General features: G+C 33.8%; 1 protein-coding gene across 7 annotated transcripts in view; it reads right to left on the bottom strand.

The window, feature by feature from the left end:
* PDS5B (PDS5 cohesin associated factor B) overlaps positions 1-17,144 on the bottom strand; it is a 180,887-nt gene that overhangs the window by 32,902 nt on the left and 130,841 nt on the right. For all 7 annotated transcript variants that reach the window (XM_007960096.3, XM_007960102.3, XM_007960100.3 and 4 more), the window contains exons 20-23: positions 11,289-11,412; positions 8,161-8,319; positions 2,357-2,425; positions 824-960 (exon numbers count right to left, since the gene is read on the bottom strand). In XM_007960096.3, the coding sequence (XP_007958287.1) occupies positions 824-960; positions 2,357-2,425; positions 8,161-8,319; positions 11,289-11,412 (489 nt within the window). The remainder of the gene's footprint in view (positions 1-823; positions 961-2,356; positions 2,426-8,160; positions 8,320-11,288; positions 11,413-17,144) is intronic.

The following is a 17,144-nucleotide window of genomic DNA, read 5'->3' as shown; positions in this document are numbered from 1 at the left end:
TTCTCCTATTTCGTATTACCAAGGAGGGGCACTAAATGGCATTTGATTTACACAGAAGATAAACCTGTAAATTTCAACTAACACTGACATAATAACCACTATTATCATCAATGCTTCTAATTATTATGTGCTAAGTAGTGTTCTAAATGCCTTAGGTATACTAACTTATTTAGTTATATCATAACAGCTAGATGAGCCAGGTACACATAATTATTACCTCTACTTTATGGATAAGGAAACTGAGGGACCAAGAAGTTAAAGCAACTTACTGAAGTTCACCTGACTAGTAAGTGGTGGAGCCAGAATTTGAATCCAGGCTCCAGAGTCCAGCAGTTTTCAATCACTACTCTATACTACATCTTTCAAAGAAAATGAAACAAAATAAAATAACAAAAAAAAAAAAAAGTGTTCATTTTCAATAATTTACTTCAAGTACATTTTTAAAGTATGCATTTACTTACACTTCTGGAACTAGATTCAGTAAGTTGCCTTCCACCCAGTCTGTTGTTTCCCCTTATATATTTAACAAGAATGTAAAACACCAGTTATTAACTGGTACACTCATGCTTTCATATGAGATATTCTAAAATGTAAGAATCTATTGTTTAAAATATATACAACGTATAATAGAACCCTGCACCAGACATGTGACAGCCACTGTAAAATAACCACTATACAAAAGCACAGTCCAGTAAAAATATGTGAACATGTACAAAGCAATTCTAATTATTTTTTTTAAAAAAGCAAACAGCACCATTCAACAGTTACACCAAGAGTTGAAATACTGTGCAATCCAAAGAACTGTGAAATAGTAAATGCATACCTAATTTTCCCCTGTTCTGTCAAGTCTCCATCACTATGCAATATTGTTGTTAGTAATCTTAAGGTAGAAGTTCCTGATTTACTGTGATTATTTTTCATTCCAAGTAGCCATCGAACCATCATTTTAATAGCCTGAATCTATTTAAGAGACAAGTCAACAAATAAAACATTGGTACATTTTGAAAGAATTTCTGTATCAACTTTTTAAAAAAATAAAATGTATTTAGTGGATGCTTCTTAAGAAAAGAAAAAAATTCTTTTCTGTATATATGAAGATAATCTTAAATGTTTTAAATTAAAGATGTTTCAGACCTCCAAGAAAATGGCAAAAGAATGATTTGACTAAAGACTAGTTCGTTATTTGCTGTTTTAAAATGTTTTCCCAACACGCATTTGATCCTTTGGAAAATACAGTAAAATCATGCTTAACCTCTCTCATCAGAAAAGTTAGGTTCCCAACTACTAATTACATTTAATCTCTTCTGTCTAAAAAATGATACCACTCATATTTGTTCTACATTTTTTAATTATGAAGTACTTAAAGTATTTTTACACCATTACTTCCTTTAATGTTTCCAAGAATTCTTTTGAACAAGTACATCTCTTTTTAAAATGATGTACAAATTATCTTTCACATATTATCTCAGCTTTTTACAGAGCTAAGGCTCAGACACTAAGAGGGTCTTCAATAGTGTCTGGCTCACGGCAAACACTGAAGATCTCTTTCCTGGCCAGTTGGTAAGTATGCCTACCAACCGGTAAGTTGGTAAGTGGCCTACTTTCTAGTCCAGTGCTGCTTTCAAGTATACAAAAACTGCAGCTTGAGACCAATGCCGAGAAAAACAGGTTTATACTGAGGCTCAAAGTATCAAGCATCATTCATTGATGTAAAGGTGGGGCTACTGTATGAGTCTGCAAAACTAGCATCATAATCTCAAGCCAGAACAATATGAAAAGGTAATTCGTAATACAAACTATAAATACACACACACACACGAAGGGTTTATAAGAAATTACAGCTAGAAAGTAACAATATTTAATATATTTATTCTTGGCCTTCACATCTTGGTAGTGGATTGAGATGAGGTCTACACTACAGGCCATAGATGGTTTTAATAAATCAAGTCTATACCAATGATGAGCAATCTTATAAAACTTCTAATTCAATAAATTATAGGCTGAATTTTTGAAAAATAAAAAGTTTTATTAAATCCCATGGAAAAGATGAACAGGTTTAAAATCTGAATTATCATCTTTACAGAATGAAGGAAAGTCCACAAAAACTAGCACTGCCTTTTGCCACCAGGGAAGCAGCTTTCAAATCTTTTTTTCCCCTCAAATTCGATTATGTGCAGCTGTCCACAAAATCCCAGCTTTCTCATTATTACCCTACAGTCTCACAGCACATGAGATGTCATACAGTAAATATAAATACTTGAGTGATTTTAATATCTCTGCAACAGAAATTTTAATATCTCAAATATTACAATATGGTAACTATATTCAAATCAATAGATCTATGCATATTACTCACTTTGACCATTGTCTCAGGAGATACTTCTTCATCTGGAACCCAAAGTTTAGTTGTCTTTTTCCCTGGAAGCTTAAAAAAAAAAAAAAAGGACTTTAAAACATAAATATGAATCCTCCTTTTCAATTAGCACTTAGAAAATGAATGAAATCTGTACCTTCTGCAGTGACATTTGTTATATATGACTAAAGTACCTCATCTAACCCTATTTACTTTAAAAAAAAAAAAAAAAAGGTTGAAAGGCATACCTTCACTAGCACCTATGTACAGCACTTACAGATCCATCACAATTGGTTCTTTCTAGGTGTGTGGTGGGACTAACTCTAACTTCTTACACATCACTCCCTTATTTAGCCCCTTTTGAGATTCAATTATTTAATGCAGGTGGAAAAAACTAGGACTTAAAAAGAAAAAAGAAAAAAAAAGGAGCCAAAAGGTGTACCTCTTAAACAAGAGGAAAGGTATTTAAAAAAAAAAAAAAAAATCTTTAGCTGGAGGGGTTTGTTTTTGCTTTCAGCACAACCCCAAACTAATCCTGAGGTGATCATGTGTAAGTACTAGTAAATAGGAGTTTACAGTAGTAACCAGGAAATTAAAATCAGATGGCAAAAGAGCTGAACCAATCTTGGAACACTTGAGATCCCATTTTTACCCTCATGTCAAAGTACAGTAATTGAATATCACCTCAGGTAACCCTCTGGAAACAAAACAGGTAGCCCTAACATATAAAAGGCAAACTCCCTCAAACACAAAGAGCTACAGATTCACATACAGTTTAGGACTCATTTCTTCCGTTGAGAAGTGCCTTCAAAGTATGAAGTAAAAATAATGAAAAAGGAATCACATTAGGTACACTGTGATGAAATTTCTAACTAAGGATGTCAAGATCCCAAAAGTTTCCATAGAGAAGCTACCAAAAGGAATAAAAAATAAACTTCAGATTTCTCAGCTGCAAGACCAGATGCCAAAAAAACGATGCTCTGATTTTTCAAGTGACTTGAAACACAGAATTCTAATATCCAAGAAACAGTACTGAAGAATGAACACTAGAATTCAAGACAGAAAGTTTCCAAATTACAATCCATGTTGAAAGAATTACTCAAAGGTAACACTAAAATATTTAATTCACAAGAAAAAACTAAATTAATATAAACTACTACAAATACAAAGAAAAATGAAAACAAAAACCTTACATAAATAAGAAACTATCAGATACTACCAGAAACAACAGAGACTATCAGGTAGAGTTATAAATAATAAAGCCACAAAAGATACAACAAAAACAAATGACATATGAAATCTGAAAATTATGGGATGGAAAAATATACCAGTCAAGATGAAAAGCACTGAAGAGGATATGGACTTAAATGGGATACTGATACATTTTATCTTACAACACCAAATAAAATATAAAATTCACGAACGTTTATACAACTAGCAGAATAACAAAATAAACCAGAACAAACATGATTAAAAGCAGAAGATTGAAAACTTCATCACAGCAGAAGATGTGAATACACCTCTTTCAAAAACTGTTAAGTTAGGATGAAAAAGGATAAATACCTAAAAAGTAAGTAAATGTACAGAAATAAAATATGCAAGGATTAGAAAATAAAGCTGGCATTCTTTATAATTGACATAATTAAAATAGAATTTAGCAAGAAAGATGGATATAAAATCAGAACTACCAAATAATTCACCTCATCAATCATAAACATAAAACATAATCCTAAAAACTTTATTTAGCGCCTAACCTAAGTTGTATGAGAGAAATATAAAATTTTTCTTTTTAGAGAAAACTATAAGACTTTAAGGAAAGACATCTTGTGGAAGGGCAAACAAATCAATGGAAAAGAACAGAGGCTCTATAGGAGACATAAGTGGTAGCACTGCAGATTACTAGGAAATGGTAAGATATTTAATAAACAGTGCTGGGAAATTTGGTAACCCTAAGATGCAGCAAAAATGAAATCCTTATATCATAGCATACAAAAAACAAGCAAATCAATTCCAGACGGACTGATTTTTGTGTGTGTAAAAAAAGAAAACCTTCAAACTTTTAAAAGAACATATGGGAGGCTATTTTCATGACGTTAGAGTAGGAAAAGATTACTTAAACAAGATGTAAAAAGTATTAACTACAAAAGAATAATGATACATACAGCTACATTAAAAGTAGTAACTTTTGTTCAGGCCGGGCACGGTGGCTCACGCCTATAACCCCAGCACTTTGGGAGGCTGAACTGCCTGGATCACGTGAGTTCAGGAGTTCGAGACCAGTCTGGCCAACATGGTGAAACCCCATCTCTACTAAAACTACCAAAACTAGGCGGGCATGTAGGTGGGCGCCTGTAGTCCCAGCTACTCGGGAGGCTGAGGCAGGAGAATGGATTGAATGTGGGAAGTGGAGGTTGCAGTGAGCCAAGATAGTACCACTGCACTCTAGTGTGGGTGAGTGAGACTCCATCTCAAAAAGAAAAAAAAAGCAGTAACTTTTGTTCAAAGGATCAAAGGACACAACAAAGGAGTGAAAAGACACACATAAATGAGGTTTTACACATTTCATGATGATATTATAACGTGCAACAGACAGAAGATTAATGTAGGTAAAGATTACCTATGGGAAAAAAGCACCAAGGGGAATAAAAGGTAAAATACATCAAAAGGGAATTTCAGAAAGTAGGCAACATGAAGGGTGACTAGACATATAAACTTAATTAGTAACCACAGAAATGCATATTGGGACTATAATGAGCTATATTAGATGAGATACTCTATCTATTATTTTCTACCAACAGAGTATAACATTATTGCCAGATTTCTTAATAGAAAAATAAGTCTTAACAAATATTACAGAAAATGATTTGGAAAAAAGTGAAAAGTTCAATATGTCTATATACTATGATTCATCAACTTCACTCATAGGAATAAAACCTAGAGAAATTCTTGCTCATATGTAGCAGGGGGCTTCAACAGAAACATTCACAGCAGCACCGTCCAAGAGTAATGAAATGGAAATATTCTGCAATCTACCAGAAGACTAAATAAATAATATTTTCCACAGTGAAATTATAGAGTAACAAATGAATGAACCACAGATAGATTTAGTAACAAAGATTATTCCTAAAAACAAATGTGGAGTGATAAAGACAAATCCTCCAAGACTATATAGGGTTGTGATATAATTCTTAGAAACCTCAAGAACAAGCAAAACTAAACAAGTATGTGGAAAATTTTGTTGTTGTCAGAGAATAACCCAAGATTCAAGAGAGTAGATATTAGGAACAGGGAGGAAATAGAAAGGATTGAAGAGTAATAAAACTCTAAGAACTCTAAGGAACTAAGAGTTCATAGGTGTTCACTGTATTATGAAACATGTTATACAAATGTTATATATATTCCTTTGTACATATCAAATATACAATAAAACAAGACAAATTAATGGATTAAAAATGGTGAGCAGTTCTGTTTCTGACAAGATGTGACTAGGTTGCTCTGAACCAATTTTCATACTAAAACAAATGGAAAGGCTAGACAAAATATTTTTTAAAAATCAGTTTGAAGGGAATAGACAACTACCAAAGCAGTGAGAATTTGCAGGGCAAAGTTTCAAATGAGGAGGGAAAGCAAAAGATTTGAGTCTGGCATTGAGATTAGTTTTTTCACATAGACGATTAATGATTCTGAAAGTGAAAGAAAGGGGGATGAGAAGTTGAGCAAAGCTTTTCTGTCACAGAGCTGGAAGAACAAGATTAAGAATCCTGAGCCCATTAAAAAGTAAAGTCCTTGTTAAACAACCTGGACTTCTTGGTGGATCCCAGACAAATATACTCTAGACATAAGGTGACCATAAAAAAAAAACAAGCTTGTGAAAAACTGAAGCCAAACTTTCGTTTTCATTGGATGGAAGTGATGTTGACAATGGCTTAACTGCCTGATAGAAACAAAAGTAAAATTCTGGAAGAATATAAACTCATCTGAAGCCTCACATTATCTCAACAACTTTTCATACAAAAAGTCTATCACTCAATCAAAAGCAACATATGTACAAGATAAAATTTGACCAGAAATTTACAGAAAAAAGTAGACAAAAGTTGTAAGATCAAGATGATAAGCCTAACAGATATAATCTTAACATAATTAAGATTTTTCAAGGATTTAATGACAAGCAAATTCTGCAGCAAAACAAAGAGCTATGTTTAAAAACTATAGAATTACAGAATTGAAGTATATGTGTATATATGTGAAATTAAGAATTCAATGCATAAGCTTTACATACGATTAGACAAAATTGAAGAAAGTGAACCCAAAGACAGGTCAGAAAAAAACAAAAACTGAAGCATGAGGAGGCTGGTAGAAAAGTACAGAAAAAGTGTGTCAGACAGCTAGACCACAGCAAAAAAAAATGTACGTTTAAAGTGTGTTAATAGAACTGCAGTAAGAAAGGAAAATCATATATGTAAAGATAATGCCTGAAAATTATTTAAAATTTGTAAAAGACTTTAAGCTATACATACAAGAAGAGCTATAAGCCCCAAGTACAATAACCATAAAGGAAAGTATACCCAGACACATCATAGTAAAACTGGAAACCAATGGAAAATAGAAAAGACACATTCATTCTCAGCAAAAAGACAGAAGACCTTCAGAGGAACAAGACTGTCAATAAACCCCAAGAAAAAAGAAAATGGAAAATAGAATAATATATTCAAATCATTGATGAGGGAAAATATGCCAGTCTAGAATTCTTAACCCAAAGAAAGCATCCTTTAAAAAATTAAGGTAAAATAAAGATTTTTCCAGACAAACAAACACTGACAAAATTCATTAATGGAAATCCAAACTAAAAAAAAGTACTAAAGTCATTCTTTAGATAGAAAGAAAATCATTACATAGAAAGGAATGAAAAACAAAAGGAGAAAATATGTTAGCAAATCTAAATAAATATTAACTGCATAAAATAACAGCAGTAATAGAACTGTGTGAACAAGAGCACAAAAAAGCACCAAGGAATAAAGGGGATTAAAGTATTTTGAGGTTCCTTGTGCTATACTGAAAGTTCAAAGCAGACCAGTTGACATCGGCCTTTAATAAGTCAAAAGTCCATGTTGTAATTTTTAGGAAAACTACTAAAATAATAGTAAAGTGCAAAACAGACTGGTAAAATGAAATAAAAACATTTAATCAAAAATAAGAAAAGAGAAAAATGAACACAACTGACAGGACAAACTGAAAATAAAAAATCAGGTGGCAGATTAACCCAAATATCACTACTTACATTATGTTTACTTTTGGGAGTAGAAACTTTATCTCATGTTTCTTTTAATTCTCCAGAGAACCTAGTACAGTGCTGTCACAGCAGATACAAAATAACTGAAGACTAACAAAACCATTATTTCCTCTCCCAATGTTTTTTCATTCTCTCCCAGTGTAGGGAAAAGAACTTAATACAGAAAAAGGAACAACTATAATCATGACAACCATACTATAAGCTGGTTTACCAATCTGCATATTTTTAAAAATAGATGTCCTGTCAAAAATTAAACTCCTGAAATAGATAGCATCAGGTTATATTTTGCATTTATCAAGGAATGTATTTGAGGTCATAAACCTATTCTCAACTAAAAAGATGTTTCAATGTGGTTTCGCTTATAATGGAGACAAGGCTTATTTTTGTTAAATAGGAAAACCTAAAATCAAGGCAGTTAAATGGAAGTATTACTGATATCATTTCACTTCTTTCCTTGTTGAATAAAATTCCAAAAGTTAACATTACAAAGAACATGAATCTAAAAAATATAAATTACCCGATCATTCATGAGAAGATCCTTCACAATGAAAGTAGCTACCAAAGATTTCAAAGGAGCAGCAAATTGATCAGGTGCAAGGAGAGCAATATGACCAATAGTAACCAATGGTGTTATGAGATGTTCCAGGTTGCTTGGATCTAGGCTCTTATGCAGAGGCTGAAAATGAGGAGAGGAAAATATATTTCAACTCTACACATATGCAAATAAACTGTTTACATATTTCATTTTCAAATTACAAAACTGTAAATTACAAATTTTGTAATTTATGTTGTAATTCAAATTACAAAAATTTATTTTGTAATTCAAATTATAAAAATTATAAAAACTACAAAAATTTCAATAAATATACATAGTATAAGTATTAACTCAAGATTACATTTAGACTTCTATAGGTTATCTATATCCAGAAGGCATCAGGTTCAAACACTTTCAGTTTTGCCCAATTCAGTTTAGAGGTAGGGTAAAGAAACATTTCAACATGGACTTCATAGCATAGAGTTTATGACCATATACATGAAACTGTTAGAGACTGCTAGGGTTCACCAATATCCACTTCAATTTCCTGGGCATAGGGATGACACCACTAGTAGCTTCCTGTGCAGTTGGTGAGGATATACGAATGAGTTCTGGTCAAGGGAGTGGGAGTAAAATGAAGTATGCCACATATGCACTGAGGTAGGTATGAGTAGTGTGTCTTCTCCACAGGCTGTACTCACTGGCTGGCTTGATGCCAAGGATCCAGTGGGATTTAAAGAGAAGTCACTAATCAGAATGAGTCTGTGTCCCTAAGCCACTGATTAGAGAGGGTCATTCATACACCCACTAGGCTTTTCAGAAGCAAGAAATAAGCTTTTACTACATCTAGACACTTGAATTTGGGGGTTTTCATTATAGCATCAAATATTAAATACCGTAACAAATAAAATGATTTTTCCTTTTCTGATAGGAAACCCAACCATTAATATGCATTTTACCATGACAAAAGAATGAAGAAGCTCTTCAAATACGCATATAAAATGATACCAGAAATAAACTATTGTTAAGGCTGGGCGCAGTGACTCACACCTGTAATCCCAGCACTTTGGGAGGCCAAGGCAGGTGGATCACCTGAGGTCAGATGTTCCACAGGAGTTCCAACATGGTGGAACCCCGTCTCCACTAAAAATACAAAAATTAGCCAGGCTTGGGGCATACGCCTGTAGTCCCAGCTACTCAGGAGGCTGAGGCAGGAAAATTGCTTGAACAAGAAAGGTGGAGGTTAAAGTGAGCAGAGATCACGCCACTGTACTCCAGCCTGGATGACAGAGCAAAACTCCACCTCAGGGAAAAAAAAGAAAAAGAAAACAAAGCAAACAACGTGTGTGTGTGTGTTTTAGTTTTTGAAATCAGAAGGGTGACTAAAATATGCCATTGGCATAAGGAGAGAAAGGGGAAACAAAATATGTGTGTGCATGTGCATATTTATATGCCCTTACTTGTATATGAGTAAAATATATCTGGAAAAGTACATTTAGAAACTAGTAACAATGGCTCTGCCTCTGGGAAAGGAAACTAAGTGGCTGGGGATACATGGGTGGGGGAACTTTTCACTGTATATTCTTTTTTGCATCCTTCTGCTTTTGAAGCAAGTGAATATATTTTCTATTAGACATTTTAATGCCACATTTTAATGAAAAACTGGTGCTCTGTTCTCCCACACAGAACACTAAGAATTGTAGGCTTGAAAGGCAATACAAAACTCTTCTTTCCCAACAACTTAGGGCAATATGAGGCTTCATTTAGTCAAAAAATATATTTAAAGGAGTCTACTTCTTGCTATTCAAGACTTCCCTCAGTACTTCCACTGCACATCTTGCAAGCCTATTGTCCATATTGTAAACAAAAATATCACAGTATAGTTTTTCCAGTTAGCTTACTGTAAGTTTGATAATTTTCCATAACAAAACCATTTCTAAAAAGCAAAATTAATGGCCAGGCCCTAGATTAGTGGAACCTCAAAAATGCCAGATATTTCTCTTAAACCTTTTTTCAGGAAGCCAGCCAACCACGTTACATAGTAATAGGACTATAGAGGTTCTTGTAAAGATAAAACAGCAGATACAATATCAAAATGAAAACAAAACTACTCTGAAATTCAACTTCTATCAGTGTTTCTCTCATCACCATTGAAAGGAAAAGGAGAGCAACAACAACAAAAAAAAACTTTCCTATAAATTAACATCAATTTATTGAAGCCATTCTCATATACAAACACAGACTACAGAAAATATCTCCATCCCCAAATACACAAAAACTAAACTTTCTGCTATCTAAAGGAAAGATGGTGTTTGGAAGATAAACTACTTTTCTTTCTTCTTCAGGTCTTCAACATAACACATGAAAATATGACAAAAGTACCACAAGAGTTTCTAAAACAAAGATATTAAGTCGAAGTACTTATGGTAAGGAGCGTCAGAATAATTTCTAAATTGTTTTGACTTTACTCAAGGCTCTTGAACTAAAATTACAAAGTAGGATTTTATGAATTTTCTGCCTAGCTTTTATTTGCAATAGTAATGTTAGCATTAGGTCCTAATTAAAATAGGCAGCAATAAAATTGCAATGCCTGGGTAAAGTAATGTGGTAAAATGTGGGTAAAATAATATAAAATATATATTGAAAAGACACTTTATATCTGACAAAATTAGGTCAGTCATAAAAGTATAAACTTACTTTACATTAACAATTAGTACTGATTTACAAAACCTTACACTTCAATAGTTTCTCAAACAGAATTCAAATTTTTTGATCCTATAAATTGAGAGAATAATCATCTGTTACCTACTATCTGTAACTATGATTTTATATGTAATTACCTGTTAACAAAAAATAGTCTCCAAATACAAACATATAAACCAATGTACAAAAATATACAATGCTTGATTTCTGAATCTGAGTTATCATTAAACTTTTGAATACTGAGATATTTTCATATTTTAACACTTATCAATGTTGATTTTACTGATTCAAATTCTGAAAATATATTACAAAATGATGCATCAACAAATGGGAACATTCCATTAAATCATCAATATTTGTTTTGTAACTATGACATATGAAACACAAGAAAATTTTTTTCTCATTACCTCAAATATCTGTGCAAACTGGGTCTCTTTACTAGAAAATATCGCATGGATACAATGAATGGCATATTTGGCTTGACGGGGGGGTCCTTTTTTAGATTTGTGATGTAGAACAGGAAGCAAGGCTCTATAAAAAAAAAATCAAAGAAAAACAATAAACCAGAAAAATCAACAAGACTTCTGCTACTTTAATATTTGTATTTTTAAGTAATGATTTACAAGGACAGAAAGAGTCACCAAGATTTACTCAAACTCACTTTCAAAAGCCTATGATTTTGCTTTATAAATATTTATATTAAAAACATAATCCAAATACAAATGTGGTGTTTTTTACTTTTTATTTACCAATAGTAAACAGTAACAAGGCTGGTGACCCACACTCTCCTGTTAATGTCGCTTCCAACAGGCCCTTCTCTTTTTATTCTTACTGCTATCATTCCAATTCAGCTTCTGCCACCTTACACATGTACAAAACTGACAGTCTCTACTTTCTCAAGTCTCTGCCTCTTCCAATTCACCTTTCATTTTGTGCCAGGGCAAGCCACAAAAAGGAAAATCTGATTAAACAATGCTTATTAAGCAATATTACATGACAAGGACTAGTAAAAGGCTCCAATATTTAATCTAATGCTACTAGCATTTTAGGGACAAGATAAATTAACAAAATATATGTTATGTTAAGCTGTGAGAACTGCTACAGAGAAAAATTTTTTTAAAGATGGAGGATAGAAATAGGAAACAGGGAGGCAGGTATAAGAGAATTACAATTTTAAACAGAAGATCTCCCTGATAAAGAAACATGTGAGCAGAGTTCTCAGGGAGGTACTAAGTCATGCAGCCACCTGGAAGAACATTCATGCATCGTATTATTTTATAACTCAAACATTTAAAAGGAAAAATGAATAAAGGAGCTCTTAAACTATTATACAAACATCTCAAGGCAAAAGAAACTTCCATATCTTCCTCATTGCCTAATACCAACCCAGTGCTTATCACACTAAGAGTAGAGTCTCACAAAAGATACTAAAGGTGAAGTATAATTAAAAGAAATATATTCCTAACATGTAAAGGCCTAAAAATGGAGAATGAAAAGACCAACAAAAACACAGAAAAACACGCTAGATAGAAAAAGGTAAAACGTTCTTTAATATTATACTGAGTGGGGAAAAGTTGGAAGCATTCCCTTTGCAAACCAGCACAAGACAAAGATGCCCTCTCTCAACTACTCCTATTCAACACGGTATTGGAAGTTCTGGCCAGGGCAGTCAGGCAAGAGAAAGAAATAAAGGGTATTCAAGTAGGAAAACAGGAAGTCAAATAGTCGCTCTTTGCAGATGACATGATTGTATATTTAGAAAACCCCATCGTCTCAGCCAAAAGACTCCTTAAGGTGAGAAACAACTTCAACAAAGTCTCAGGATACAAAATCAACGTGCAAAAATCACAAGCATTCCTATACACCAATAAAAGACAGAGAGCCAAATCATGAGTGAGCTCCCATTCACAATTGCTACAAAGAGAATAAAATACCTAGGAATACAACTCACAAGGGACGTGAAGGACCTCTTCAAGGAGAACAACAAACCACTGCTCAAGGAAATAAAAGATGACACAAACAAACGGAAAACCATTCCATGCTCATGAACAGGAAGAACCAGTATCATGAAAATGGCCATACTGCCCAAAATAATTTATAGATTCAATGCTATTCCCATCAAGCCACCATTGACTTTCTTCACAAAACTAGAAAAAACTACTTTAAATTTCATATGGAACCAAAAAAGAGCCCAGATAGCCAAGACAATCCTAAGCCAAAAGAACAAAGCTGGAGGCATCACGTTACCTGACTTCAGACTATACTACAAGGCTACAGTAACCAAAAAAGCATGGTACTGGCACCAAAACATGTTTATAGACCAACAGAACAGAACAGAGGCCTCAGAAATAACACCACACATCTACAACCATCTGATCTTTGACAAACCTGACAAAAACAAGCAATGGGGAAAGGATTCCCTATTTAATAAAGGCTGCTGGGAAAACAGGCTAGCCGTATGACGAAAACTGAACCTTGACTCCTTCCTTATACCTTACACAAAAATTAACTCAAGATGGATTAAAGACTTAAATGGAAAACCTAAAACCATAAAAACCCTAGAAGAAAACCTAGGTAAAACCATTCAGGTCATAGGCATGGGCAAAGACTTCATGACTAAAACACCAAAAGCAATGGCAACAAAAGCCAAAATTGACATATGGGATCTAATTAAACTAAAGAGCTTCTGCACAGCAAAAGAAACTTATCATCAGAGTGAACAGCAACCTACAGAATGGGAGAAAGTTTTTGCACTCTATCCATCTGACAAAGGGCTAATATCCAGAATCTACAAGGAACTTAAACAAATTTACAAAGAAAAAAACAACTCCATCAAAAAGTGGGTGAAGGATATGAATAGACACTTCTCAAAAGAAGACATTTATGTGGCCAACAAACACGAAAAAAAGCCCATCATCACTGGTCATTAGAGAAATGCACATCAAAACCACAATGAGATACCATTTCACATCAGTTAGAATTGCGATCATTAAAAAGTCAGGAAACAACAGATGCTGTTGGAGAGGATGTGGAGAAATAGGAACGCTTTTACACTGTCGGTGGGAGCATAAATTAATTCAACCATTGTGGAAGACAGTGTGGCAATTCCTCAAGGATCTGGAACTAGAAATACCAATTTGACCCAGCAATCCCATTACTGCATATATACCCAAAGGATTATAAATCATTCTACTATAAAGACATATGCACACATATGTTTACTGCAGCACTATTCACAATAGCAAAGACTTGGAACCAACCCAAATGCCCATCATTGAAAGACTGGAAAAAGAAAATGTGGCACATATACACCATGGAATACTATGCAACCACAAAAAAGAATGAGTTCATGTCCTTTGCAGGGACATGGATGAAGCTGGAAACCATCATTCTCAGCAAACTAACACAGGAACAGAAAACCAAACAACACATGTTCTCACTCATAAGTGGGAGTTGAACAATGAGAACACATGGACATAGGGAAGGGAACATCACACAACGGGGCCTGCCATGGGGTCGGGGGCAAGAGGAGGGAGAGCATTAGGACAAATATCTAATGCATGTGGGGCTTAAAACCTAGATGACAGGTTGATGGGTGCAGCAAACCATCATGGCACATGTATACCTATGTTACAAACCTCCACATGTATCTCCGAGTTCTGCACATGTATCTCAGAACTTAAAGCTTAACTGTTTTTAAAAAGACATACAAATTACCCTAAAATGTATGAAAAACTGTTTACCGTCACACATTTTTTTAAAAATTGTAACAAGAGAACTTCCGCTTCAGATTACAATGGTGTAACTAAGACTATTTACTCTCCTGCCTTAAACGCCCAGAAGAGATAAATATGCTAAAGGTTTCAGACACTAGGGAACAGGCAGCAGAGAAATGTGATCCCTGATAAATGAGAAACAAACCAGAAGAGTTTTACACCTGCCCAGCTTATTGCATGGAAGTATTAAGTAGTTTCCAGGCTGTCGTACAAGTGACCCAAATAGAGCCTGGGTTGAGGGAGATAAAGATGAGAGTTCAGGGAAGCCAAGGAAGCTCTGATTTCTAGAGCACAATACCAGAAAGGAAGGAGTTACAAAGGGAAAGGCAGCATGAGCTCTGCTAATCTGCAGAGGCTATCCCTGAGTCTTTGGTTAGATAATGATCCTCACTCATGTCAGGAGGAAAAACCACCTGAGACCAGAAAAAGGACCATGGAAAACAGTAGAACAAAAAATTCCCTCAACACAAACAGGGCGGGTAATTACTCATTCCCACCAGTCATACTAGAAAGCCTTTATAATATACAAACAGGAGAAAAACTACTCAATAGAAATAGACCCAGAAACAACCATAAGTGACGGAATTAGGGTAGACATTGAAACAGCTGTTACAAAAAAACACTATGCTACACAGAGTCAAGAAGGTAAACTAGGAACGCAGTGCTAGAAATGAAAAATACAAAATATAAATATATATAAAAATATTTAAAAAGAACACAAATAGAATTACTAAATACAAGAAATACAATAGAAATGGAAAATAAACTGATGGAATTAAAAGCAGATTACACACTGCAAAAGAAAAGTATCAGTGAACTTGAAGACATAGCAATAGAAACTATCAAAATAAAATGAGAGAGAAAAAAGGGCAAGAAAAAAATAGTAACACAGCAGCTGTGATCTATAAGACAGTATCAAGCAGTCAAAAATACTTGTAATTGGAGTCCCAGAAAACAAGAAGGCAGATGGAGAGAATAGGAAAAAAAAAAGTATTCAAAGTAATAATGGCCAATTTTTTTCCCAATCTGATTAAAATAAACTTAGAGATCCAAGAATCTCAATAAACCTAAAGCAGAAAAAAGATAAACCATTTCAAGGTACGTTATTATTCATATAGTTAAAAATCAGTGAAAAATAGAAAAATCTTAAAAACAGTGCAAAAAACAGAGAAACAAGGAGTGATATAACACTTTTCATCAGAATCTTCAATCCAGAAGAAAACGGAGTGGCATCTTTTAAATACTAAATGAAAATAACTGTCAACCTAAAATTCTATTCCAAGTAAAATTATCTTTTAAAAATGAGGAATAAAGACTTTTTCAGACCAAAAAAAATCACTACAAGCAGAATTCACTACAAAATTCACTATGAAGAGAACTATGCAACAAGAAATATTAAAGAGTTCTTCCAGAAGAAAAATGATACCAGATGAAAATATGAATAGACATCCAACAAATGAAAAGTGACAGAAATGGTTATTATGTGTGTAAAAGAAATTTGTCATTATTAATCTAAGATATACTAGAGTAAAAATATCAAAAACATATTATGGGATTTATAACATATATAAAAACAAAACATAAGACAACAAAACTTAAAAGATTGGAGGAAATGGGCATGGAAGTATAGTGCTGTAAAGTTTTTACACATTAGTATAATTCTATTGGATGTAGATAAACCAATAGTAAAGATAAAATCATAATACTTGATTAATCTCAAGAAAAGCAGACATAAAGAACACACAAAAGAGGAAAACTATCAAGATGGTAGATTTAAACCCCACCATATCAATAATTACAGTAAGTGTAAATGCTCTAAGCACTCCCATTGAAACAGTTTGTCAAATTGGATTCAAAACAACCAAATTAAAAGCAAACAAGGAAACAAAAAACAATAGAAAGACAACTAGGACATTTATTTAAAAATAAATAAATAAATAAACTTTTTTTTTTTAAGGGTCTTGCTCTATTGCCCAGGTTGGAATGCAGTGGTACAATCATAGCTCACTGCAGCCTGAAACTCCCGGGCTCAAGTGATCCTCCCATCTCAGATTCTCAAAGCACTGAGATTTACAAGTGTGAGCCACCATGGCCAGCCAAGAAACTCACTTTAAATATTAAGTCCCAGGAAGACTAAAAATTGAAAAAAAAAAGGGGGGGGGGGGGGACATATGCCTTACAAACACTAGGACCAAAGAAAAGTACAAATAGCTACATTATTCTCAGACACAAAAGCCTGCAGAACAAGGAAGATAACCAGAGTTAGGAAGAGACGTATTTCATAACAACATTGTTTATTGGCAAGGCTGTAGGGAAGCAGACACTCTTATATACTGCTAGTGAGAATGCAAAGTGGTGTAACCACTATGGATAGGAACACAGGAACAGCTAGCAAAATTGTACGTGCATTTACTCTTCTACTTCTAAGAACTGCTCCCAAAGACAACTGTCAAAAAACACAAAAGGCGCAAATACAAAGCTACTCAC

The sequence above is a fragment of the Chlorocebus sabaeus genome, chromosome 3, assembly GCF_047675955.1.
Source record: "Chlorocebus sabaeus isolate Y175 chromosome 3, mChlSab1.0.hap1, whole genome shotgun sequence".
Lineage (NCBI taxonomy): Eukaryota > Metazoa > Chordata > Mammalia > Primates > Cercopithecidae > Chlorocebus > Chlorocebus sabaeus.
This window is presented reverse-complemented; position numbering and strand designations above follow the sequence as displayed.